The 27759-nt window shown below is 35.8% G+C and overlaps 1 protein-coding gene across 12 annotated transcripts in view; it reads right to left on the reverse strand.

Annotated features, from left to right (window-relative positions):
* Positions 1-27759, reverse strand: part of Bbx (BBX high mobility group box domain containing) — a 237706-nt gene that overhangs the window by 57274 nt on the left and 152673 nt on the right. For 11 of the 12 annotated variants that reach the window (XM_021646810.2, XM_060370532.1, XM_060370531.1 and 8 more), the window contains 5 exons: positions 25890-26132; positions 17833-18028; positions 14137-14204; positions 4181-4261; positions 211-285 (listed from right to left, as the gene is read on the reverse strand). In XM_021646810.2, coding sequence (XP_021502485.1) covers positions 211-285; positions 4181-4261; positions 14137-14204; positions 17833-18028; positions 25890-26132 — 663 coding nt within the window. The remainder of the gene's footprint in view (positions 1-210; positions 286-4180; positions 4262-14136; positions 14205-17832; positions 18029-25889; positions 26133-27759) is intronic. The other variant, XM_060370533.1, reaches the window with a different exon arrangement.

Here is a 27759-nt window from a genome sequence, read left to right on the forward strand (position 1 = left end):
CCTGCTAAGAATGAACTCTAATGAATGCTTATGAAAAAACAGTTATGAAGCCTGGAGCTGAGATGACCATGGTTACACTAATGGCAACAAATGGCCGTAAATATTCTGTATATTATGCTGATAATAAAAAGAGCATGCCTAAAGTTCTACATATATTAAGATTCCTTTTCAGCATTTCCAAAGATGAACGTGATTTCTGATCTGCTTTACCTCTGCAAACTGAAACAGCGCTGATGCTTGACACTGTTTTGAAGACGCATCAGGATGGGATGTCCTTGAAGAGATCTGAAAGGAAACAAGACATGTTTAATGTTGGAGGAATTCTTTACTACACGGCATTACAAGTATGTCCTTGTGGATTCAGAAGTGAGTTAATCCCTCTTGGAAAAACAACACAAAATGATAAAGAAAGACAATGATTGTGAAGAACAAGAGGACTCTGGCTCATTTGCCATACCCCTTACAAGAATATCAGGCTTGAATCAATGTTATTAAATAGAATCGTTGTGATGAATTTCTTTATTTCAACGGATTTTTCAAAAACATAGTATTAAAGCTCAGCATAGTGGTGAACACCCTTTTTTCCCCAGTGCTAGGGAAGCAGAGGTAGGAGGATCTCTAGTTTGAAGCCAGCCTGATCTTCAGAGCAAGTTACATGACAGCCAGAGATACACAAAGAAACTTTGTTGTTAAACCTTCTCCTCACCAAAAAAAAAAAAAAAGTGGGGAAACATATTATTAAAAGTTCATACTCTTCCCAACACTCTCAAGGAGCATTTTGTACAGAGACAGCTGTCAAACAGTAAGGGCGCTGCATGTGGAAGTGGCGTCTGGGTTTTAATCTCATCTCTACTTAGTAGCAATAGACCTCAGTTAAACTTTCTAACACCCCCCCCATGTACATTAATGATGATATTAGTGTCTATTTTGTAGAGTTATGATGAGAAACTAAAGACTGAAAATTTATTGTCTGACAAAGACTGGGACACAACCGTTCAAAATACGAAAATATTTCCTTCTATGTATATGGACATGCTACTGTAGAAGACAAAGGTTGACTTTGGGTGTCTTCCTCAATCACTCTTTTCCACATTATTTTTTTAACCATCTACAAATGAACCCCCAAACTCATTGTTTCATGGATAATGGCTGGCCAGCAAACCCCATGGATGGCTGTGCATCCCCACAGCTGGTACGTACTTAAGTATGCATGCTTATTCAGTATGCATTTTACTGTAGAATTTTTTCCCCTCCATCATTTCCTTCTGTTTTAACCCAAGTAGTCTCCCATCAAACAAAATACATACACACTTCAGTGTCTTAACAGCGCATAGAAGGTTCTGCAATTCCACACAATATTTTGTTTTCACTGAGTAAAAGTGCCATGGTACCCTCAAACTTCTCTGGGGACCAGAATGAAATACTTGCAGGAAGTTTTTAACAGCGAGCTCAGTTATTAATTTTCTTTCAAGAGTAGACAAAGCTAAAGTTACACAGCAGGATGCAAGTGAGTGGAAGTGAGCAGGGGTCTTAGATATTATAGTTTCAGCCCACTTGCAGTTCTCTGAAGAGAACATAGTGGACTGTGTTCAATCATCACAGAGTACTTACTAAGTAATACATATATATACCTTGATCCCAATTCTTCAACTATAACAGTGACTTTTTGAAAATCTAGAAAACATTATAGTCACATGGTAGAACAGTATAAAAAATGATGTACAGAGGAGACAAGATTAACATAAAGGCTTCCTGAACTATTGATACTATTTACTACTGAAGCTATTAGGAAAAATTTAAATCTACCATATCTTTTGAATTAGATAAGCTATTTTAAAATGAGTATCAACTAGATAGAAAAAAATCATAAAAGCATAAAATTTAACCAAATGACTTGATATTCCATGCTGAAATTGAGTAACTTTTCTTGGTCCATCTAACAACTCTGTAAGTTTCCAGGAAACACTATGTGCAAGTGTGATAAACTACAAACAAAAAGCTTTGGAGATTTTCCTTGAATATTAGAAATTATAAAATTAGTAGGATTTACTTCCAATAACACTTTTCATTCCCATTAGCTATCCATAAAAGTTTAGGAAAAAGTAGGAGAAGACAAGAAACAGGACAGGAGCCTACAATAGAGGGCCTCTGAAAGACTCTTCCTAGCAGTGTATCAAAGCAGATGCTGAGACTCATAGCTAAATCTTGGGCAGAGTGCAGGGAAACATATGAAAGAAGGGGAATTAGTAAGACCTGGAGAGGACAGGAGCTCCACAAGGACCAAATATATCTGGCCACAGTGGTTTTTTCTGAGACTGATTCCCCAACCAAGGACCATACATGGATATAACCTAGAACCCCTGCTCAGACGTAGCCTGTGGCACCTTAGCATCCAAGTGGGTACCCTAGTAAAGGGAACAGGGACTGTCTTTGACATGAACTCAGTGGATGGCTCTTTGGCAACCCCTACCCCCTACTGAGGGAGGAGCAGCCCTGCTAGCCACAGAGGAGGACATTAAAGCCAGTCCTGATGAGCCCTGACTAGGGTCAGATGGAAAGGGAGGAGGACCTCCCCTATGAATGGAATTGGAAAGGGGTAGGGAGAAGATGAGGTAGGAAGGGTGGAGCAGAGAGGAAATGAGGAAGTGTGGGATTAGGAGGTAATGAGGGAGGGGGCTATAGCTGGGATAAAGTAAATAAGCTGTAATTAATATAAAAAAAATAAAAATTTATAGAAAAATTAAAAAATAAAAACAAACAAACAGAAAGCAGCAAAACAACTTTAGCTTTGGGGGTTGAAAATAAAGAATTTAAAATAAAAAAAATTAATTCATATTAAAGAAAACCAAACCTATATTTCTTCAGAAATTAAATCAGATAGTGAATCAAACAGAACTGCTCTTAAAACCATCTCTATTTTTTGAAAAACATTGAATGAGTTCTAAACAAAAGGATACTCATAAACAAATGTTAACATAAAGTATGATTTCAATTAGTGATGCAAACAGGCTCTTCTAAATAAGCATCAAGACCTTTCATATAAGAGCAATACTGTCACAGATGTCTTTGGAATCTTATATATACTATAGAGACCTTAATATACACATATTCTAATTTCAAATAATACTTTTTAGAGTTTATTCTGTCATTAGGACTTCAGGAATCACTTACTAAGCATCCCTGCTTGAAGCTGGGCCAAACCTCAATCAACATGTCTCTAACTGTTGAAAACAAACAAACAACAACAACAACAACAAACAAACAGCATGAATTCTCCATTATCTTAAGTCCTTGGGGAAATAGATATTCAAAAACAGTTCAAACTCATGCCAGTGCTAAGTCAAGGACTGAAAGAAACAGATACATATCATGAACAAATACATATTATGATACATACTGGTGATATAAGCAAAGCAACTAGGAATAGTGTAAATATTCTCAAAGCACTGCAGGAGATAACAGTGGAAACAGATAGCCAAATCTGAAAAATATGGTTGTCCTGTACCAATCTGTAGCAGGACAAAAAAAAAAAAAAAAAAGGAAAGAAAGAAAGAAAATTTAAATGATCAAGGAAAGAACAGGTAGCTTAAAGTGAGGGTTGGGGGTGGGAGTTCATACTGAGTCCGAGTCCTAGGATTAACTGAGACAGTTTTAATATCTGCTTTTACACTGAGGTCAAGCTCACAGTTCTGTCCTGTGATGGAAGACTTACAGATTTCATGCTACAATATCAAGTTACAAAACAGGAAGAAAAAAAAATAGGAAAAGAAGGAAGGACAAATGAATAGGTAACAACTCTGAGTTTATTCTATCTTTGGAGTTAATCAATCAAAACATATGTTTTAATAATAATTCTAGTTTAATCATAATAGGATGACTTAAGCAGCTTCTATAAACCTGTGGTTGTTCCTCAACTAAAATCTCTAGCACACCACAGGGCACTGAATGTATGTAATCCCTGAAGCTGGCAAACTGAGGCAGGATCATGACACAAAACTAATCAATCAGACAAAAAGCCTTTGGAGTACCATATCTCTTACAACCTTTGATTATGTTTCTATTTATAACTAATTGAGCTGAGTAGGGTTTGTTACTGTTTTCCTTTGCTGTCATTAGCCCAAATCTAAGCTCACTTTATAAATGACTCCCCAATTAATTAGGTATAAGATGCAAACAGTACCTCAGCAAACTGAAACAATGGTGACTTCTGACGTAACTCAGGAGACTCCGAAATGTCAGGCCTGCAATGCCCAGAGGATGCCTGAAAGAAAGACAGAGGGCCTGAGCATCATGACAACAGCAGACAAATGCCACCTAAAGCATCCCTATCCTGATAGTCTAACAACTAAGTCAACAACAAGAAAATGTAATTACTGAGTGTGGCCTAATGAGAAATGTTCATGATAGGCTCATGTGTTTGAACACTGGGCCCCAGTTAGTAGTCCGGTTTGGGAAGGCTATGGAAACTTCTGGAGGTATAGCTTGGCTGGAGCAAGTTTGTCACTGGGGAATAGGTATGGGTTTATAGCTTTGCCTAACTAACTTCCTGCTTACTCTCTGTTTCCTATGTATAGATAATGATGTTATCAGCTAGCTTCCTGCTGGCATGGAATGACTTCCCTGCCACTATGGACTCTAGCCCTCTGGAATTGTCAGCCAAAATAAACTTTTTCTGTAAGTTGTTTTTGATCATGATATTTCATCATAGCAACAAAGAATAACTAATACACTGTAAAGTTCTATGGAAGTGACCCCTCAAGTGCTAATTAATGACATCAATAGTCAGACAGCTTGGTGCTTTCAGAATGTGTACAAAGATTAGAATTTTACTGGAGGCTTTCTGTCACAAATCTAGAGAACACTTACTTTCCTGTACTATGTTGCCTCAACATTTCCTGTTACACGACCACACAAAAAGACAAATGAGTTTGACAGGATAATTCTGGGAAAACAAAACGAAGTCAAATTCTTCTTTTCCAGCATTTTCATATATTTCCTAATCTTCAGGAGGCTACTATCCACCTAAAGAAATGCTTCTCTTGTAAGATGTTATGCTGCTAAACATTTAACATTCTTTTATTGCTATCTGATATTTTCATTATTAATAATGCTTATTAATCTCTCTAGGATTCTTCAAAAAATATAACTTTCAATTTTATTTTTGTGCTGGGAATAAAAATTTTTGCATTGGGTAATATACACATCTCAGTAGTGCATGCTAATGATGACCAGGACGCATTATTGCATTATTCTCTACTAAGAGGCATTTGCTGAATTACACTGCAAGTGGTAGCGCATGCCTGTGTCACTCAGGAAGTGGAGACAGGAAAATCAGAAGTTTGAGGTCACCCTTGAATACGGAGACCACCCCTGTTTAAAAAAAAAAATACCGAATGAACTAAGAAAACTTGAAAAGTATTCTTGTAAATCTCAAATCGATATTTCTTCTGCATTCCTAAATAATGAAATTAGGTTTACTAGGGAGAAAGTTAATTGTTTCACTTGAAAGGAAAAGGCAACAGAAGTTACAAATATATATTTGATGCTGTTCCCACTGAACTTCACTTGATGGCTGAGGAGGGAAAGGTGTTTTTCTAGCAGTGTTCCAGGCTGTAGAGCAGGAACAAATATTTGAGGATCTTATGGTCACTTTGGATATTTTCAATAGCTATGACCACAGTGATAAGAACCATAGAAAAGCTGAAGAATCCTCAATTAGTTCACCATCTAGGGTAACCCACCTCTTTTATCATCACTTGACTGTTAGGCACACTGTGCTAAATGTACCACTAAGACACCAAGTGCACTAAAAACAAAGCCAACAAACCCTCAAATTGGTAGTCACAAAGGTGTGAAATTTTCTTTCTTAGATGAAATGACTAAACCAAATTTAGGAATAATAAATCCTAGGCATTTGCCTCCTGGATATTTGGGAAAATAAAGTTTGATTTAAAAATCAAGCTAGGAACTGAGTAAATATTACTAAGCGTCTTTATAAAATGATTAAAAATAGGTATACAAGAAATAGAAATATTAAAAGATTTTTGCAATGAGATAAATTATCATTTAGGAAGGTCTACTGGCACAGACCTGTAATCTTACTAGGCCTTGGAATGTGGCTCAATTTAACAGTAACTGGTTCTAAGAAATGTGTGACATCACAGAGTAAAGAAAGCTATGATACTATTAGGCAACATGATTGTACAGGATGCAATTATACATGTAGCCCATTGCTGCCTGTAACGTTATAGCATTATAAACACATCACTCTATTCTTACTTCGGTTTCCATCAGGTGAGAGAGAAGTCAAGTTACCCTCATGACTTAAAGTTAATATTAACAATAGAAAAGTAAACTTTAAGTATCATTTTTAATTAAAAAGTTTACATCTATTTGCTTGTTTCTCCTTAACCCTAACCCTCCTCCAAATCCTCCTACACACTCAACTTTATGTTTACCTCTCTCTCTCTCTCTCTCTCATTTTCCTCTACAAACTATAAAAGACTTAGTCATAAACACACATCAACTCATGAAGTTTAAAAGTTAAACAATTTTCTTTATCAACTTTTAAGCAGAATGATCTTAATAAAATAACTTGAATGGAAGGTTCATACATAAAAAATTATCAAGGTGTGTCTGAGCAGGCACAAAACAAGGAGGTCTATGTATGGGTGCTTGTGCTAACACTGCAGCAGACAGAGTAAATGCACAATGAATACCTATTGATTGACTCCATTTGCTTGTGTATGACTTGGCAGTAAAGTACAACAAAGGCTGCCCAGCGGCTAAAATCGCAGAAATGGGACCACTAAGCCTGCATTTTATATAGGAGACGGGTGTCCTTTCTCAAAATCTAGGTATTTATGAATTTGTGTAGTCAGTAAAGTATAAAGAAAACAACACAAAATTAAGAGCCTGGGGGACTGGGATATTACTAAACTATTCACTTGGTGACCTGATTACCTGAACCTAGTCCAAAGCTGAAAAGAAGCATCATGACATTAGTCAAAAGCAGAGATAAAAAAGGAGGCAAAAAAACAAAATTGTAAAAATAAACAATGCCAGTAGCATAACAGAACAGAGGGAAAGGTTTCCCCAAATCCTTCCTTTGACTTAGCTGTAATTTTTAATAAGCAAAGAAGGGAAATAACAATTTTTAGGAAAACCGAAGAGCTGATGTAAATGTTTATTTAGAACAAATTAAGGCAGGGTAAATTGCCTCTTAAAATTTCATCAGAATATATATGTATTCAAAACAGTAATTTACATTTGTAACTATGATTCCATGTTACCAAGGTAAGTATGACTATCTTTAACAAAGTAAAATTGGACATGATACATGTTAGGTAATTTTATCTAAAGATTTCAAAATGCAAAAATGTTTCTATGATATGGCAAATGTACATGTGTATGAACACAAAATTCTATACTTATGAAAGGGAAGATGGATTTCCTACAAAAGACTTCTATTAGAGTCCCAGACCTTATGAAATATATAAAATATTAAAGTTATTTAGTTAATTGGTGAATGCTTTTCATAGATAAAAATTTATTCTTCAGCATCTATTCTTATGAAATAATGAGAAGAAAAAAATAAGCCTTGGTTACACAAGCGAAAGAAAGAAAGAAAGAAAGAAAGAAAGAAAGAAAGAAAGAAAGAAAGAAAGAAAGAAAAGAAAAGAAAAGAAATAAGCAACCCTGTTATTAGGAAGTCTCTGAAATAATACATAAAGCCACTAGGTGTTGCTATATGCCCAAAAAAGAAAACAGCTACAGGGATTTCTGCTTAAGCAAACATTTGAATCTTCTTACACACTCAATTGCCAGCCACTTTGATTTAGCTATGATTCTCAGTAACAAAGGGAAATGATAAGTATAATTAAAAATCATGACAAAATTAAGTGACACTTCTTTCCACAGGAGCAAATCAGATAGATAGGGAGAAATCCCAGGTCCAGCCTTTGCATACAAAGCATAACTAGGCCAGTTATGACCACAAGTAGCTTAGGAAGCTAAGTATTATCAAGGGCTACTCCCACTTTGCAAATCACAAAGCAAGACCTGCGTACTAGTTGCCACAGTGATGAACATACAATCAAGGAGCAAGTGGATAGTGTAGATCAACCATATATTCCTACTCTTGCTAATTCAAATATTTATTTCTCATTCAATTGTTCAATAAAACACTAAGTACCAGCCATGAGGATTGATGTCTTTAAGAAGTTTAAATACCACTTGCATCCATTGTAAAATTGAGAATAAAATGACGGCTAAGAGAATGTGCCAGACCTTTGGTGTTTGTAATTCAAGGCAAAGGCAGAACTACATTGCAGAAATGCATAGTGGAAGCATAGGAGAAGGATCCCTGTGAGCACAGAGGAAAAAAAAATCTTTCTTAGTTTGAATGGAGAAAATAATATCTGAGGTATACTTGGAAATAAAGGCAGAATTTCCCTCAGAGGAAAAGTGAGAATGACAGTCATGTCAGGTGAGAATGTAGAGAGTCAAATCTTTGCTGTGTTTTCAAGAAACGGTGACTTTCCTGGGGTAGGTAAAAGGTAAGATGAAATGCAAGTGTAGTAGGAGATGAATCAGGCTGACAAAACCTGGGAGTCAGTTAGGTCTGGAAATTAAGTTGGACATAGAGGGTTGGCCAAGGGTTTAAGTTAGAGGAACAGCATGATGAGAGAAATGCAGTTAGATAATTATGTCAGAGGCATGCAGCACAACCTGGCTAGGAGTGACTGGAGGCAGGAGACAAATAAATAAAGGCTGGTGCTTCCTAGAACCTGTTGTACCATCTAGCAGAAAGAGTGGAGGGTGGAGGAGACCCTAGTTTTACACAGGGCATCCAGGCCAGCACAAGCCTCTCTTTACCCCATGGATAAAGGTTTCCTATATCTGCAGCAGAGCTCATACAAGAGGACAGGAAACTCCATGCTGTTTCTACAGATAACTGTAGTAAAAGCTGAAATAAAGAACTGCATCTTCCTGCCTTGAATTCCTTGTTTAAACATCTATGATGGCCAACACAGACTACGGAAATGACCTGACTGCCTGGCCTTTGAGTCCCACTACTGATAGAAGAATCAGCTCCCTGGAATGAAGGGCAGTACTACCTACAAAGTGACATAAGGGGGTGGGGGTGGGGGGAGATTTGTTAAGAGAGAGAGAAAAACGAAAACCTCTGGGCACTAACTTCCCCTTCACTGTACAATTTAAACATAACACATGTCCTAAACAAAGTGTATTTAGAGGCAATAAACCTATGAAAAGATAAATACTACAAGAGTCAAGAACCAGGACATGAAGCAGAAATAATGGAATTAGTTTAAGTCTCCTGGAATAGTCAAGCATACTAGCCAAAGACAAGCACATATCAAATTAACTCAGCTGTACTGATAGGTACGAAAAATTTTTTGCATAATCCACTGATATCAAAAATAAAAGTGAAGTGCCGGGCGGTGGTGGTACATGCCCTTAATCCAAGCACTTGGGAGACAGAGGCAGGAGGATCTCTGTTTGAGAACAGCATGGCCTTCAGAGTGGGTGCAAGGACAGGCAAGATTGTTGTACAGGGAAACCCTGTCTAGAAAACCCATTTAAATAATAATAATAAAAAAAAAAAAGCGAAAACTTTCAATTTCAAAACTCTATACCTTGGAGAAAAGAGTAAGGAACTGACACCATACATTCTTAGGAAGGCAGAATGAGATAGCCAATGTGAAAGGCTTAACCCTGTCTAGCCTGAAAGCAAATCTCCAAATGTCCTGTTCTGCGGTGCTGCTGCTCTATAACACAAGATAGAGAGAAAAGTGGCCAGTTGAGTATGGGTAGGTGGAATTGAATCACAAAGTCTCCTGGATGCTACACAAAAATTGGCCAGTCCTTCTGGAGTGCAGTCTCAGTTCTGCAACTTTGAAGCTAGACTACAATGGGTAGTCTACCAAACCTTTGTGCCCTGGTCCCTCACCTGGATGGTTGAGTATTTATTCATAAGATAGTCAACATTTAATTCCTGAGACAGCTAAGGATGTGTTATCCTTAACTAAGGCACTGACAAGCAGTGCTTTGAAAGAAAGCACTACTGAATGAAAGTGAGCTGTAATAGTTACCTACTCTGTAGGACTCAGTTAAAATATTATTCCTGATTGTAAGTTTCTTAAAGTCCATTTAACAACTTAGTAGAAGAAAATAATAAAATGAAACTTTTATCATAACATTATAATAAAAGATGAAGTTAAAGACAATTAACTGCTATAAAATACATATATAATGGTAATAGCAAGTATTTAAAAAGAATTAGAAAGAGAAATATTGTTTAGCTCAAGAAATCATCAATATTGGTGATAGATTAATATTGTTTCAAGAAATGAGTTATATGTCATTTTCAAATTTCAGACATTCATTTTCTATCTTATAAACATGCAGATTATTGTTTGAAAAATTAAAATTTAAAGGATTTTCCTTGAAAGCAAAAGTTCATATGAAGGATTAGTATTCCTTAAGAACTTGAGCATAAAGGGCAGGTATTTGTGTACAGGCTCTTGAGGTGCCTTCCATGTCCAAAACATTCCATGAATACTGTCTATTTGACTAAAGTACAAAAAAAGACGGCAAAAAGTTCACAAGGTTCCATTTTTTTCTGCAATATGGCCTCGCTGGACAGTCCCAAGTGGGGGGTGTACCTTCATTTACTAGCTCCTCTTCTACTAAGCTAACTTAGTTAATTTAAATTAAAAAGTTGTCTTTTCTAGACCATCTAGCGATGGTGAAAAGAATAAATTACAACTGTAAATTCTTCCAAGGTTTCAATGGTCAAGGAACTGTGTGTGTGTGTGTGTTCATGACAAAATACACTACAACCTGCAGGAGAAACAGATTTAATTTAAGCTTTTGAACTATTAAATGCCTGGAATAACTTATAGTGATGAGACTATGCTGCATACTAACAAGAATTTTGAGGAAGTAAAAATGCCTGACAGGTTTTATTTAATTAATCTTTGCAGTGGCGTAGGGAGTGACAGGATGCAGGTATTATCATGACCCCGTGTCTACTAAGGTGCTTCCCATGCTGGCTACTTCCCGCCTCGGGTGTTTAAGACACGCCTTCCCTCATCAGCAGTGCGTGCTCTTCTAGCTTCCCTTACTCTCCTTCTGGCTCTGCTGCTACAACAGCAAATGTTGTTCTCGCCATTGAACCTCTGCATTGTAACACTCCCTGCTTTCATTTTTAAATTCTAAAGTAGCTCTACATTTTCTAGACTAGTGAAAATAATGAAAAATTCTTTGTCTGAAAGATTACTTTTAATAATTCCAGATCACATATTTCACTTTACTTGTATTTTTATCTTCCAATAACTTACTGATAACACATTTAAGAGCGTAACTCTCTACTGCCTCTTCCACTCAGAATCTGATGAGAAGAGTATTACTTTTGTTTCTTGTCTTTTTATTTCCTGTTCCTTTAAAGTTAAACAACAACAATGAGAACACTTAAGTCTCCAAGTATTTCATTCAGACCAGTCCCCTTCTGTAGCTCAGGAGGGTCCATCTGTGTTTTTGTTTAAGCAACTTCATTTGATTTCTGGCTTAAATAATTTGCTACAATGTTGTATCATATCCTTTCATTTCTGCAACTATGATGGGGTCATTTCCTAGTGAGACACCTATGCTGTCTCTTACAAGCAATCAGAAGACATTGCTTGCTGTGTTTTAAGTCAGGAATCAGTCCATTCTCTTTGTCTTGTTCAGTATATCAATTTTTCTTCCCAAATCAATAAGTTCTATAAAAACAAAGATTTAAAGATTTGTCTCAAATATGTACAAATAACATGAGTATGAAGACTATTATTTGTGTGAATTTTAAACAAATTTCACCCCTGACTCCAGCTTACTATAGCTAAGAGCAAAGGTCTTCCTTGGCTCAGAAAAGGGAGTACATGAAAATGCTCATTTCAAAGTGACACAGAGCAGACTGAGACATGGAAGACTGGGGGAAACATAGGTATAAGTTGCCCATTGACATCTCAAGAAACTTAACTGTCCATAACTACAATAGTATACTAAGTAAAAAAGGACACTGTAAGAGGCGACAGCAGCTTTTCAGCAGACTTCTATCATTTCAGTCATAGCAAAGAAGATACCTATATTATTTAAGAAAATCTACTTCCTATATTAAATTTTACACTTTAAAAAAAGCATTCTTCTTAAGACTTCATATGTGCAATGAAATCTCAGGTCAGTGAATAAAAAAGCCCCTTTCCCAAGACTATTTTAAAATAAAGACTCTATATCACATCACTTTAAATGCCTTTGTGATCATATGTTTTTGTGGTATGATTTTTGTAAAATGTTACATTGATTAGTCAAACCAAACTGTATAAACAGACTTGACAGTAATTATTCCAATATAAAAAATATGAAATTTCTGAATGGCTCTCATTTTATCCTAATTTTATTTGAAAATGAGTACATATTTACTGTGTTTATCTTACAATTATCTGCCTATACAGAAGTTTTATTTACCAAGTCTACATATTTGCAATAGAAATGGAGAGGTCGAAATTGATAGGCTAAATGAAGTCTACTGGTCTCTAAAAGTAAGCTCTCTGATAGTATTTGGAGATAACATTTAACTTAAGTTTTTACTATCTTACTGTTCTAATAACACAAAATTATTCTCAGAATGACCTAAATGTCTAGGAGATGAGGGGAGGAAATAAGAACACAGCAGGACCCCTAAAGACATAACTTGGGCTATAGGAACCTGCTCCTGGACTGCTTGCCTCTTAACCTGGAGAGTTCTCACAATGCTTCCATGTCAAAAGAATATGAAGGTCCATCATTGCTAACGAGTGTGCTTTGCCCATAAGAGGTCACACAAGGTGTTAATGTACCCTGTGGGCATCATACTATGTGTTAGGGGTGGAAACGATGCCCAACAATGCTTCTGTCAGAAGCTAGAAAACATGCTCAATAATGAGCCGCAGAAGCACAGAGTCACATGCACAGGTTTTTCAGTGGAGGATTTGCACAACATAATAAATACTGTACACAAATTAATACTTTTGTTACATTAAAATGAAAAGAAACAAATTAGTTAAATTTACTCAACATCTCTGTATACCACATATAAACTATGAATAACAACAGCACCATAGTATAAATAGCCTGTATAGTTGAATAGATTTTAACTGTAATCTATATGGTCTAATCAAAGTTTAAAACAACAGTAAACAGCACAGGCTTGCAGTAAAACTGACCTAAAAGACTGAGTGTAAGAATATTAAAAAAAGAAAAATGACTAAGAATGTTTGCAGTATGCTTCCATAGCACTAATAGCTAATTTTATTAGGGACAGGCTTGGTATTGGATACATTTTCCATGGCAATATTGATATCTCTTGCTATTTTCTTCTGAACAGCTATGCTCGTTTGAATGGAAACTTTCCATCTTAAGGCCCAGAATGTAGGAAAATAACATGACCTGAAGGTTAACTCAACTGACCTCTGTTAAGTGGGTCTAGAAAACAGAAGATACCACAAACGCAAATTATGTGTGGTTAACTGCCATAGCTGATCAGAATTAGATCTAAAAATATTTAGCAAAAGCAGACTTATAACCAGATCACAGAAACCCAGTCATGAGGGCTCTGGGTCTTTTTGCTTCCTATTTTAAAAAATGAAACAGTTTTGCAATGCTGTTATCCCAGATGTTCACACAGGAGTTTGGAATTACTCAGATACTAGAGAGACAGACAGTCTCATATTTTTACTGTCAGCTTTCCACTAGCAAGTCTAAATGAGAACATGATACCAACAGGGAATGTGTTGAACAGAGTGAGTTTATTTTAGGATGTGATCTACATAATTATGACACAACACAACAAATGACAATGGACTCTACCGTATCTCTTACTCCTGGGTTCAAACAACTGCAGCCTCTGCAGTGCAGATGTGGTTCAGTCCTTTTGGCCCACAGCCACAGCTTCTGCTACCCTTTAGCCAAACAGGTAACGTTTCACAGTGAGCTCTAAGTGGGACTGCAGCAGCAAGGTGAACAGAACACAGATGTCTATGTGCTGAAGCCCCAGAATGAGCAGTGTGAAGAACGAGAAACTAAAGCCTTGCTTACCTCTGGCGTTCCGAGAGCATGTTCTCCAGCTAGCAGCAACATGCTCAGGCCTCCCATCTGAGTAGGATCTAAAGAGCAAAAGCAAATAACCAACTTAAAAGCATGAAGACATACAACCATACAGTGTATGAGAAAGAATATTCAACAGGCAGAAATCCAAACTACCCACATATAAATTTGATGGAAAATGTTCAAAATGCTTTTTTATATAACCTGGTACACATGTACTTAATGCACATACTTAAGGAGCCTTTTTTTCTTTTCTATATTTTGCAGGGTTTTTTTTTTTTTTTTCTTTGAATCAATGTCTCACTATGAAGCACAGACTGACCTGGAACTCATGATCTCCTTGCCTTATCCTTGCCTTAACTTATAAGTGTGGGAATAATAGGCATAAACCACCACACTTGGCCTTTTAAATCTCCTAACTACAACCACTTTAGGACCATTCCAACACAACATGTTTTCCCAGTGCTACAGCTGTTGTATGAATCATCTCCCAAACCAAAGGCTTCTTTCCAGTACTGGGGTGTTCAGATGAGGTGTTTTTTGTTTGTTTGTTTGTTTGTTTTTTAACCAAAGTATAGTTATGCTTTTCTCCTAAAAAGTTTGAGACAGTTAATCTCAAGTTGTTATTTCTGCTATGTGGAATCAGGTCTGGTCAAAATAACTAGCCTATCAGTAAATACAAGAGAGTGAAATTTCAAAACATCCTCCAAATTTTGAAAATAGTCTATTTAAAACTTACAAAATAAATTTAAAATAATAGATATGCTTTAGACATTATAAATCTTGAGGGTACTCAGGCTCGAATTAAAATAACCGCCAACATTTAAAACTAATGTATTTTGATTATTTAAAGATTTTCTTGCTTTAATTCTTTCAATAGTCAATGGGGGCAGAGAGATCTCTGCTCCACGGTGCCTCTAATGTTAATACTTAAAGCATCAATCAAAGAGAACATGTGACCTGTGTGTCTTTCACAGACACAGTTCTCAAGACATACATTTTAGCTTTAGGACGAGGGTGTCATAAGACAGCCTGGAGACAGTTTTTCTGTTTCTTCTCTGGTTTAAATGTATGCCCTGAAATAAAGCTTTGTTCACAGTCTGCCTTAGCATTTCATCAAGAAACTTAGATCAGATGTTGTATATAATTTATTTTAATTGAGAAAAGTTTCTGAAGTAGACACACACACACACACACACACACACAAAGGAGGAGGAAGAGAAGAAGCAGATGAGATAAAAAGAAAAATATAAAAGAAATTTAAAAAAAGGAAGCTATGAGAAAAATATGTCATCATACAACCATGAGTTAAGAAAGCCCAACACTGTCCCATGCAGAAGTACACAAATACAAACCCAAACAATGGCTAAAGTGGTGAAACAAAGCTCTGCCATACTTTTAACATAGTTCTTTTTTTAAAATTCTTTTTCTTCTTCTTATTATTAGTATTCACAATTTATTCACTTTGTATCCCAAGTTGTAGTCCCCTGCCTTGTTTCCTCCCCTTCTAACTCTCCCTTCCCTCCCTCTCCCTCCCCAAGATATTACTTTCAATTAGCCATTAAGTTTAAGAACTATTGTGCCTGATAAAATATGTACTTAGGTTTATTTAAAAGTAACAGTCCAGGGGGAAAATGAATTTAGCACAAAGTAAGCGTTTAGGGTGCTTCAGAGTAAAGCACTCTTGTAGCTGTCATCCTAGGAACTAGGTAGGGCTGGGTGATAGCATTTGAGAGATAAAAATGTGCAGTTCAAATTACAAAGTAAAATAGGGATACAATTACACAATAATTCAAGTTATAAACCAAATGTTACTTTGTAAGAAGTTTACTATTCATTCTAAAGGATAAGCCAAGAAATTATCATTTTTTTTATCACTTACATAATGCTATTTAGAATTATCAAAAATACATTCACATAAATAGCACACATTGCCTTTATTGAAAGAGTTTGTAGTATATCAAATTCTACTTATTTTTCCTTCCTTGGAAATCATATATTTGACAAAGTCGCGTTATTCTAAATTGTAAAATGTGGAGTGTCAAGGACTGCTGAGCAAATATGTTAAACTGGCCTTTAAAATTCCCTTTGTGTTCTCTCAGTTCAGATGGCTAAACACCAGTTTTTAATCAGAGGTAATTTAGTTCACTTTCATTTTGTTGAAAAGGGACATAACTAGAAATATCAAAGAAGTGATACTGCACACAAATAAAAGTGAGCTCTGGTCATGAAGTTCCAACACATGACTCAGGCTATTATTACTGTGACAAATGGCATCAAGGTGTTTTTGCTTCTCTGAATTTTGCTACAAAGAATACTGTTTTCAATAGTGGACCTATGTATTTTCTTAAGTCTAGATTCTACTTCTATTGCGTAGGTAAAAGGCAGAGTATTAATATCAGAAACATTGCTACTAAAAGACTTATCTACATACTTCCTTTAATTTACATATAATCATCATTTGGCTTGTGACAATTTCATTTAAAACAAACAAACAAACAAACCTCAACAAAACTCCATACATACTAACCTAGATTTAGATATAGATGCTAAACAACAATCAAAGAGATTCAGTTTTAGATTTCAATCGTCTGTACATCTTCTCTCAGTCTTAGACAATGCTCATTACGCCACAATCTGGCAAGTCCCGAGAGTTCACAAAGACTAGTAACAAACGTGCTAAAGCTAAAACTGTGCAAGTGACAGCTGACACAGGAGCAGAACTGTTCTGGTTCTTCCAGGAAACATGTTGGGAGCTGCACTCAGCAATCACCTGAAGACTTTGTTTCCCAAGGATACTGCCACGTGTTAAGTTTCATTTTTCTAGCATTCATATAATATCTCACATACTTTTCATACTACGAGCCCAAACTGAACCATTTAAAAGAATTCACAGTATGGCTCAACTTCAGTCCTACCTACCTTTCTAAATTGTAAACAGTTTAGGACTCTGAAAAGCATTTGCTTGTAATATAGTGTAGGCTCAGCATGAATTTCCCTGCTTTTACTTTATTCAACCTCTAAATTTCTTCCTGGCAAAATCCTTTCGATTACATGGAGTAGGAGGGAGTATCTCGCCATTTGGGGGGAGAATGTAAATGTTTTATTTCATAGTCATAAATGAATTAGCATTCCTTACCACCCAGAGAGTAACATAACAAATGGCACCATCTGGAATTTTAAGTTTGCTCAGAGCAAACATATATGGGGATGGGAGGAGGGGTAGGGTGGGTTTTCTTTTTGAGACATTTCCATTGATCCATTGGATGGATTTGTTCACATGCTTGCCCTTGGTGTATCAGGTACTCAGATGAGCTGTATAGTTGTAGCATTTTAAATACCCATAAGTCCAGTAATTACTCTCCTTAATGTTGGGGCAAGGTGTGAATGTGTGCAATCTATTGTGTTAATATAAAATTCCCTAAGCTCCTGACAAGCTCCAAACTGCTGTTGACATTTTCATCCTGTCACTATTGGGATCTCACAGCATTTACTACTTGGCTCCATCTCCTGTCTTCAGTTACAGGTACCTTCTTTGTATACCATACTTTAATATTTCATGATATGCTACATATTTGCAAGTGCTACACAGTGGTAAAAAATTTTGGTCTCCTAAAATTTATATAATTAAAAAAATGTCCAGTGTGTTCTGTTCTTTAGGAACAGTTGCAAAATATGTAAACTTACCAGCCATTCCAAAGTTAAGCTGAGGAATTTCTTCTGTCTTTGCCTTCTTAGGGGTTGGCAAATCTCTTGAAGCATCGGATGGGAAGGCCCAAAGTTTCTTCCGTGGATTGACAGTAGGTGTTGGCGATTTTACAGGCTTGTTTGTAGTAGGGCACCATCTGTAGCCAGGATTTGCCTTCATAAATGCATCTTTATACTATAAACAAATGAACAGCAGGTAAAATTAGCACCCAGACTAAGTTCAACAGTTTTCACCCTTTTCCCTCACTCAGACAATGACTGAGAAAACCCACATTCCATGACTTCAGTGGCTTCCCTTATAGCAGATGACAGCACCAAGCACAGAGATCTAGAAACAATGCAGAATTATCTAACTTGTGGGGTGAGAATATAAAGACCAAACATTTTAGATGTTCTACTTTTTCTGTTGTTCCTGTTCTTTAAAAAAAAAAAAAAAAAAAAAAAAAGGCCTAACTTTTGGGGCAGAAGAGGCTTTTGTATTAGGAAAGGTCAAGCGCTCTGAGGATGGAAAGGGCAGAGCTAAAACTCTGTGCAGGGCAGTCTTCTTCGGCCTTAACAGATAGCACAATACCATTAGGGTTACTGTCAACAGTGTACAGAGCACATATTTTCTCTCTTAAAGCTTTTGTGTGAGGGGAATAGAGAAGTGTCTCTATGTGTGTATGTATGTAGTAAACTTTTTTTTTCTTTTGCATTTGGGTGTTTGCCTGCATGTATGTTTGTATGCTACTTGCATGACTGTTACCTATGGAGGCCAGAAGAGAACACTGTATGGCCTGGAACTAGAGTTGTACAAGATTCCTTATAAATGCTGGGAATCAAACCTCAGCTCTTTAAGAGTAGCCAGTGTTCTTGACTACCCACTAAGCTGTCTCTCCAACTCTTATCATCTACTTCAAAGAATACTGCAAATGACATTTCCCAACATGAGTTAACACCAGGACCAGCAACCAAATTCTGCCCACTGGTTAACTTAACCTGCCAGGAATGGTTTTACAAAAAAAGTATCTGCCTCAGTGTTCTTGTAAGGCAAATGCAGACAAAGTAAAATTCTCAGGCATGAGATAAGGGAACCAAGATGAACTAGAAAGAGGGCAAGGCAGGCCAGCTGACTAGTTTTGATTATTTTTAGACACAGGGCAAAACAGAAGAAAGAACAATGGATGTGGTCTTATGACCTGAGATCAAGATGAGCCTCTGCTGAGCACCCTTGGGCATCAGCTCCAATCCCTCCACCTATAAAGTGTAATATATCTGTCAATATTTCTTAATGAGCACAAAGGATGGCATATATGAACAAGCTCTGATATGACATGCTGCAATAAATCTATCACAAACTTTCTCTCTTGTTTGCAAGTTTCAATCTTTACTGACAATATTTTTTATCATTTTTTTCTTGTGGCTTCCTCTTTATCCTTTCTCCTAACACCACTAACTCTTTTCTAAAATCCATTATACACTCCCTAAGCTACCCTGTGTAATAAAACAAATAAACAAACAAACAAAACCCACCTATTTCTATGTGTTCAACTATCACAATTGGGTTATTTTATTAACACATTTTTATGTTATAGTCTGGTTTTGAATTCACAATTCTCTTTATTCTCCTATGTTCTAGGCATATCATATACCCATGACCAGCATAATTCTTTCGATCCCACAGGCTTGCCTTTTAAAATGGTAATGTTGTTCAATGTAAGCTCTAAATAGCTTTTAGACAATGGGTAAAAGGTACCCTTTTAAGAGAAAGCATAAGGTTTCACTCTAACACATATATAAGAGCTATAATATAGGTGATAATATAGTAATACTAGACAACAAATGAAATGTATCCCAACGCTATCTTATTGACCCACCTTCTGACATGGTTTTATGTGTAAGGTATGAATTCACCTATTGATACACAAAGGTATGCATGTGTCTGTGTAAAGTAGGCACAAAAGCCACTAAAATTGAGCAGTATTTTTAATTAAAAGTATTCATTTTATGTGAACTATGTGGTATGTGTGGGCATCTGCTCATTGTCCTTGGAGGCCATAGGCATCAGGAAGCTGAAGTTACAGATGGTTATAAGCAGCCCGATGGGAGTGCTGGGAACTGAATGCTGGGAACTCCACTAGAACACCAGGGACTCTAACCACTGAACCATCAAAGTGTCCAGTTCTGTCTTCTTGAGAATAAAGAGGTGAAATGAGACACAAGGCCAGAGCCAAATGAACTGACAGCAGAATGAATTTGGAAGCATAAAAGTTACCATAAAAGACACAGCAGCACAGTGCATTCTTGTGAAAGGAGAATTTACATATTAAGCTGAGGCATACAAATAACTGCCTGTTGTCTGAAAGTAGAAAGTGATAAATGGCAGGCAGGGGTGAAAAGGCAAGTAGCAGACACATGCATTATTATCATGCCTTAGTAAAGGCACATGGAGTAGGGGTGTCAGATGAACAGTCATTTGCATGACCAAAGATTTTAAAAACAAATTTATTAATAAATTTATCACAGATATAAAATGACCTTTTTCGGTAATTAAGATTTTTCTAAGCAGACTGCCCCAGCTGTGAAAGAGGATGGATACCATTAGTACTCGAATCTCTTGCTTCTTGAGAGGAACTTTTCCTCCTCACATTCAATTTTTGGATACATTCTCCACTAGTAACATATTGCTAAGAATCACTTAATGATCTGTCTCAGTGAAAATCAAGTGTAATGGAAATTATACTATAATTCTGATAAATAAGTTATCAATTGATGATGCTAATGACAGCCAGCTTACACTAATTTATGACAGGGCTGAAGATAGAATAAAGCACCAACAATCACCACATACTATCATTTCTCATTCTCTAGTCTCTAGCCTACACACCTTCATGGTGAGCACTGACCAGAAAGCGGACTCGTCTTAGACAATGTACACACTAAGAGCATGAACAGGCAGAGTCCCTTTTTCAAAAGCTCACAATCCACAATTAACTACATAAATGCATCTGTTTACACATAGTCGACAGTCCCCACTCTAACTTCAGCATGAATAACAGTTTTGCAGTGGGTCTATAAAACAGCAAGTTTCCTCTGAGTGGATAACAAGATTGCAAGACAAAAGCCTAGAATACGGAGAGTGTCTTTTAAAAATAGTAACTGACAATTTACTGTGAGGCATAATACTCTGTAACTGTATCACAATATCAATTGTACGGATTCTTAATATAAATATTCAGTACACACATACAGCATTTTTACTTTTGAGTTTTTGTTTGTTGCTGGAATTGAAAGCAGAGTCTCATAAATTAACCATTTTTCTACTGAGATGTAAGACTAGATCCCTAGTCAAGTATACACTGAGCAGAAGGGCTAAAAATGTAAATGACTGAGAAAAGAATAACAAGTAAATTCATAAAAAACATCAAGCCAACAACACAAGCTATGGGAAGCAAGTAAGGTCACAGGAAAGAGCAGTCTGAAAGTATAAAGATGCCTATATGTCCTTGGAACTTAGTACTTCATCAGTCATTGGATCTGATTCAGCTATAAGTGACAACAGAAAGATTTAATCATTTGTTATGACAAGGTTACTAGAAAAGAAATTACAGATGAGGCAGGGAAAAAAAAATATGTGGGAGACTATCTGGAGCAAATAGCCAAGTGTAATAATTACTGTGTAGGTCAACAATGTGGTCAAAATCCACCATCACAGAAAGAACTCAAGAAATAGGCTCCATCTATCCAGACATTCAGGGCCATGCTGTTCAAACTGAAGGTGAGGGGGGGAGCTCATTTAACCTCCAGAAACATCAATCACAGAGTATTGATTCTAAGGTTTTTACAAAAAACTCTCACAGATAGAGAGACTTTTAATAAAACACTGATTTTCAAAATTCTATAAAAATCAAAATTCACCTCATAGCCTTCAACTTTTTTTTCCTGCAAATTTCGAGATGATTAATTAATCTAACTTAAATTTACCTTATAAATGATTCCTCACTGATAGGAGGCATTCAGTAATGCTGACTCTCTCTCTCTCTCTCTCTCTCTCTCTCTCTCTCTCTCTTTCTCTCTCTTATTTTTTGGCCCTAACCACTATTGTATTTTGTTAGTAAAAATAAAAAAGCAGCCATTTAATTGCTGCTTCTTTTGTTATTCAGTACTGTCACTAAATACATACCCTCTGTCACAGTATTTTACCTCCTTTATATCTGATAATGACGTTATTATATAACAAAAGACAATAATCTATTATGTTAATACTTTAAAATGGGGTCTCAAACAATAAATGCTTTTCAGATCATTACATTAATGGAAATTTGATCTACAATGTACCTTAATATCAATGAAAGGTTTTCTCCATTTATTTAATTTTAATTGAGTGTTGGGTGCTATCTCAGCATCTATTAGTATTTCTAGCTGTTATTACAGCTTAGATGTACATAGAGTGAAAGGAAATGGTAACTGGAAAGAGAGACTGTAAGACCACAGGCAGAAAATGCTGGTATAAATATATGAATGAAACTCTACCAGACCAGTGAAGAGATTATACAGAAAATTATCTAAAATTTTATGAAAGAGCTCCAACACACATTTTATCTTATAATCATATCTACTATGGGGAGCTGAAGAAACCTACACCACAGTTAGTTCTGTTAGGGCTGTTCTTTCTTCATCCGCAGGCAGAAGTTACAACATACGCCCAGGTCAGAGTGCAGGGCAGAATCGAGAAGTGGTACTAATGTGTAAGCCCTAAGTTTGAAAACTTCTTCACAGAGGGCTAAGCTTGTCAGTAGGACATTGTGACGAAGTGTGTTTCCTTGGTGTGTTTTTAAAACCAGAAACAAAGCACCATTTCACACGACAAAACATAGTTTTATGGTTTTGATGGAAAGGTTTTCATTGAAAAGTATTTCTGGTTATATATTAACCCAAAAAATTTTCATGACAATGCTAGTCAATCGTAATTACATACTTGAAAAAGCAACTATGCTTTCTAGTATAGAAAACAATAGGAAAACACTGAACAGAAGAACTGGCTATGGATATGGCTACTTAAATCCTATAAGGACAAAGTTAATGTGAGAGTAACAGTTCATTTTCAAATACAAATGTTTAAGATAGTTTTACTCATTAATTTAGATAGTTAAGAAAAAAGTCATTTCATTAGTTTGCACTAATTTTAAAATAATTATAATTTCATTAAAATTTTTAACTGTGGGCTGACAAGGTGGCTCACTGCGTTAATGATGCCAGCCTCAAGGTCTGACCTGGATCAATGAAACACACATAGTAAATGCTGTCTTCTGGTCTCCACATTTATAAATGCACATATATGCAAGTGTACACACATGCTCATGCACACACACACACACACACACACACTCAGAAATGTAATAAAAAATTTAACCTCACACAGAAAGGTAATAAAAATTTTAACCTCATTGCTTTAAAGACAGTTTGGGAAGGAAAAAAAAAAAAAAAACAAGATCCATTGAAGATCCATTCTGAAAATGCATTGAGAAGTCTGATCTATAACTCACATGTTGACTAACCTGAATTATGAAATGCTTATGTTTTCTAAAGAAATGTTCACTTAGTTCAACAATTTTCTTAAATTCTTTAAACTTTCTCATTACAAGAGCCAAACAAGAAATTTCAACCATCTTTAAATACCAGTTAGTGCTATGCAGTAATTCATGAAAAAAAGGCAACAAATCTTAGAATAGGCAGTTGATCATCAAATAAGAGGGGAAAAAAAAAAGAAGTCTAGGAAATTTCATGAATAGCAGATAGATATAGATAGATAGACAGATAGGTAGAATTATTTTGCTACTCATTCATTTAAAGATTTGCTTCTTTTAAAATCATAAAGAGAAAAGTACAAACTATATTAACAATGTTCTAGTTAACTACACACCACAACAGTGGTCTCCTAAGTTTACACTGCTTTGCAGTTTAAAAGGTCTTAGTTGGGTAAATAAACTATACTGTTTGCATAATGACCAAACTGCCTAAGGACACTTTCTGAGGCTGTATTCCTGTGGGTAAGCAAGACTACTCTCACTCTAATAAAGGCAAGGACACAGAGGACAAATAATGTAAAGCATTCATGCACTGTGCTGAAAGAACGCGTTGTCTTTAAACATTCAAAACTGAGGGCTCAAAGTTGAAAAGTTATACCTGAAGTAGTTTTCAAAATGACCTGGGCTTTTTGTGCATGTGTGTGTCTGGTGATGTATCAGTAGCTACTACCACAGTCTGGAATACTGGAATTTCTTAATAAGCATTGGTTTACTGAGCTGAAATTCCAATTAAGGCTTCAATATTAACAAAAAAGGCTTCAGAACAATTACATGTACTTTAATGTAACTATGAAACATTTAGTAAATAAGCTGAAAGAAAGAACCACCAGAGACCAATTGTGTGATAATTTGGGAAGTAGCTGAATCGATTAGGCTTTGGAGTAGAAATGAGATAATATTTTATATGAGTAACTATAAACAAGGCAAGATGCAATGTGAGACATTATGGTTTCCACTTGTAGGCTGCAGGGGGCTACCTAAACAGATTTCATTATAGCACCACAATGCCAAATATTATGAGGCTAATTAAGTAATTAATAAAGGATTTCCTGCACAAAAATAATAGTTCCTCCTCTAAAAAGTGGCCACCTATTGGGTTTGTAAATTAGCTGTATTTAAGAAAAGGCAAACACTATATTGGTAATATGCTGCATGTTGTCCAAAATCAAACTCAAGTGTTTAATTATAGGAAATGTATGCAGCTCCCTGTGAGGTTTCAGATAATTGTTTACTTTATCATATAAGCATGGGTATATGAAAGGATATAAACCTATTTAATGAGAAAGGTTTATTGTTAATTACTGTTACGCTTGTGGAAATCTATTGAAACATTAAAAATCACATAGTTTGCTGTAATTGATTTTAAATTTTATAGATGCCCAGCATAGTTAAAATTCTATCTTTAACAATTAGTAAATTCCTAAAGCTTTGTGTGATCAATTACACAGCAACACTAGTCATTTACTCTGGATTCAAATTTCACTGATCGTTTTATACAAAATTTTTATGTTGCAGGTTTCCTTATTAAACACAATAAAACCACATCAACTGAAGGTATTATTTTTCTTCATACTAAGATGTCTAATAAAATATCTTAAAATTACATTATTTTATCCCCTGCTGGCTCATTTTTTCCCACATAAGTTAATAGGGTAGCAGAGTTAATAGGGTAGCAGAGATTTTATATGAATCAAGGATTTTTTTGCAAATGGAAACTCTATGGAAATGTTAGAATTATTCTTTTCAAACTTAACCACAATGACAGTACTTATTCTTTACTTTGAACTAAGTCCACTCATACTTAATGTACAAAGATCTCATATTGACTCCAGATGAATGCAGAAACGAGTCTAGCACAGCAATTTTTGAAAACTTAAGTCACTGCTATCATTTGGAATTAACATGCCAACATTTCTGAAGTCTCTCCATGTAGAAATGTTTCTCACCTACTACTACTGTTCACACAGCATTCTCAAGCATGCACACATGACAGTACATCCTGTTATACTGCTATTCACTCATGTGTTGCTTTTAAATCTTCATGCTATACTACTGTCAGAACAGAAACAAGTCAAAGCTTTATCTTACCAACATTTACCAACATTTCAAAACATGATAGAGCTAGAAGGCATACAGATCTTTCTCCAAAATTTTCAATGAATAATTTCTTTTAAAGTTGAGACCAGGGATTAACACACACTGATAGACAGACAGGCAGGCAGGCAGGCACACATGCATGCACACAGCCAACACACATGTTGTTAGGCATCAGAACTTGATCATTCTGTTATCAACTTGATACATTTCTGTGATATCATAAGAAAAATCTAACCTTAGGTTGTCATCTTTCCCTTGGAATATGATGTTAATAGAAGATGACAAGTCATCAAGAGCTGCAGCATATTTCCTGAATCAGAGTTATAGAACTGGTTCCCATAATTACTATCACAACTTGTCCTTATAACCTACCTCCTTGGCCATGTCTGTATATTTCTGCTTTTCCTTTGGATCAAGAACAGCCCACCAATCAGCTAGTATCTTGGTAGCACCTCGGTTATCAAGCCTTGGGTGTTCCTGTCGGACAAGGGAGCGATGGCGCTTGCAAAATAAAAGAAATGCATTCATTGGTCTCCGGGCTCGCTGCTCTGGTGACTCATCATCTTCAGTCTCACCAACATCTTGCTCTAGGCCATCCACCTCAAGAAGTTGAACCTATCACCAACCAAAGCAAAAGCCAAATGCTTAACACAGCTCTAACTATTTTGATTTAATGACCAGTTTTTATTTGCAAATTTTATTTTTTTCTTAGGTCCATTCAAACATCTAGCAAACTGAAAAAGTAATTTATAAAAATTATTAACAATTCTTGGTGGTTGGTAACTTATGTGTCCTGTTTAGTTTCCATGGTAACCTATGAGTATCTTTATTATAGCATATATTACATTGTGTTGTAATTGCTTACCTTTTTTTCCTCTCTCACTAAACACTGAGCCTTTTGAGGACAAAATTCTCTTATTTATTTTTATAACCATAGACGCCAACTCATTATCTAGTATTAAAATTTAACCAATTGCTAAAGAACAAAAAATTATTTTGTGGTTTATGGATCTAAAGATTAATGATAGCCACAAGAAATACATGTGTATTAGCTTTTTAGAAAGTAGTACCATATATAGTTAATAATATGAGAATGTTTACCATGAAAGCAGATAAGAAAACAAATATAAAACACTCAAGCTTTTGCAAATGCCACAAGCAGAGCTTCTTATATAAAGTAGCAGTATAAACATTTAACATAGTTATGTAAAAGAACTTTCCAGTGCGTCTTTAATCCAGTAAACATCAGTTTTATTTCCAAGATGCTATGGCAATATGTACAAATTCCCCTAGGCTTAAGCAGTCAATCTTAGTTTTGAACCTTTTCTTTCCTAAGCCCTTTGATGATCACTATCTTAAGGTCTTTGAGGACTTCGATTAAGCACCAAATATGTCTATTCGTTGCCCTTCTGAATCTGTGCAATTCTCAGGCCTGGTACCAATTTGGCCTGTGGTCTACTCTCTCTCTTTTTAAACCTCCTTGTAACACTTCCAGCATATGGCTACCAGATTAAATTTCATGAAGCACATCTGTGATCACAGACTCTCAGAAATAGTGGGAATACAGTATCTCTAAAACTAATTCAGTGATGTTTCTTAGAAATAGTAGTCATGTGTTGAAATCCAGATTGCCTAAGTTCACGGTCTTCATTTCTTCAATAGTCAAAATCAAGAAAAGTTCAAGGTAATAATCAGTCTGCAATATTCAGTAAGTCAGCAGTCCTCTTACTTAGAAGTGGACTGGACTCTCTGGAGACTTTATTAATAGAAGATTGCTAGACTCTATCTGAGTTTCTGATTCTGTGGCTCTGAAGTGGGTCTTGACCAGTGTCCAAGCTAGAACCACAACTAGAAGGCAACTGTGCTCTTTTACATAGTATTTACTAGGCAGCAGTTGACAGACACTGTTGATTCAGACAATGAATCACTTGTTTATTCCAATGCACTAGTTTTATAAAATTAGATTTAGTGTGTGAATGTGTGTATATTATGCCCTTGACACAAAATAACAACTCTATTAAGTTGTTCCTCTTGTCAACTTTTATGTGAGTTCCAGGAATTCAACTAAGTTTACCAGGTTTGCATAAGTGCCTTCACATTATGAGCCATCTTACCAGTTCCAAGTTATCACCTTTTAACACTTTCATTGTCTTTCTTTTTTTCTTTTCTTTTTCTTTTTTTAAAACTTTTTAACACTTTTAAGTAAATATTGCAAATATAATAAATTAACCATTAATTATCT

This window comes from Meriones unguiculatus, chromosome 17 (assembly GCF_030254825.1).
Source record: "Meriones unguiculatus strain TT.TT164.6M chromosome 17, Bangor_MerUng_6.1, whole genome shotgun sequence".
NCBI classification, from domain to species: domain Eukaryota; kingdom Metazoa; phylum Chordata; class Mammalia; order Rodentia; family Muridae; genus Meriones; species Meriones unguiculatus.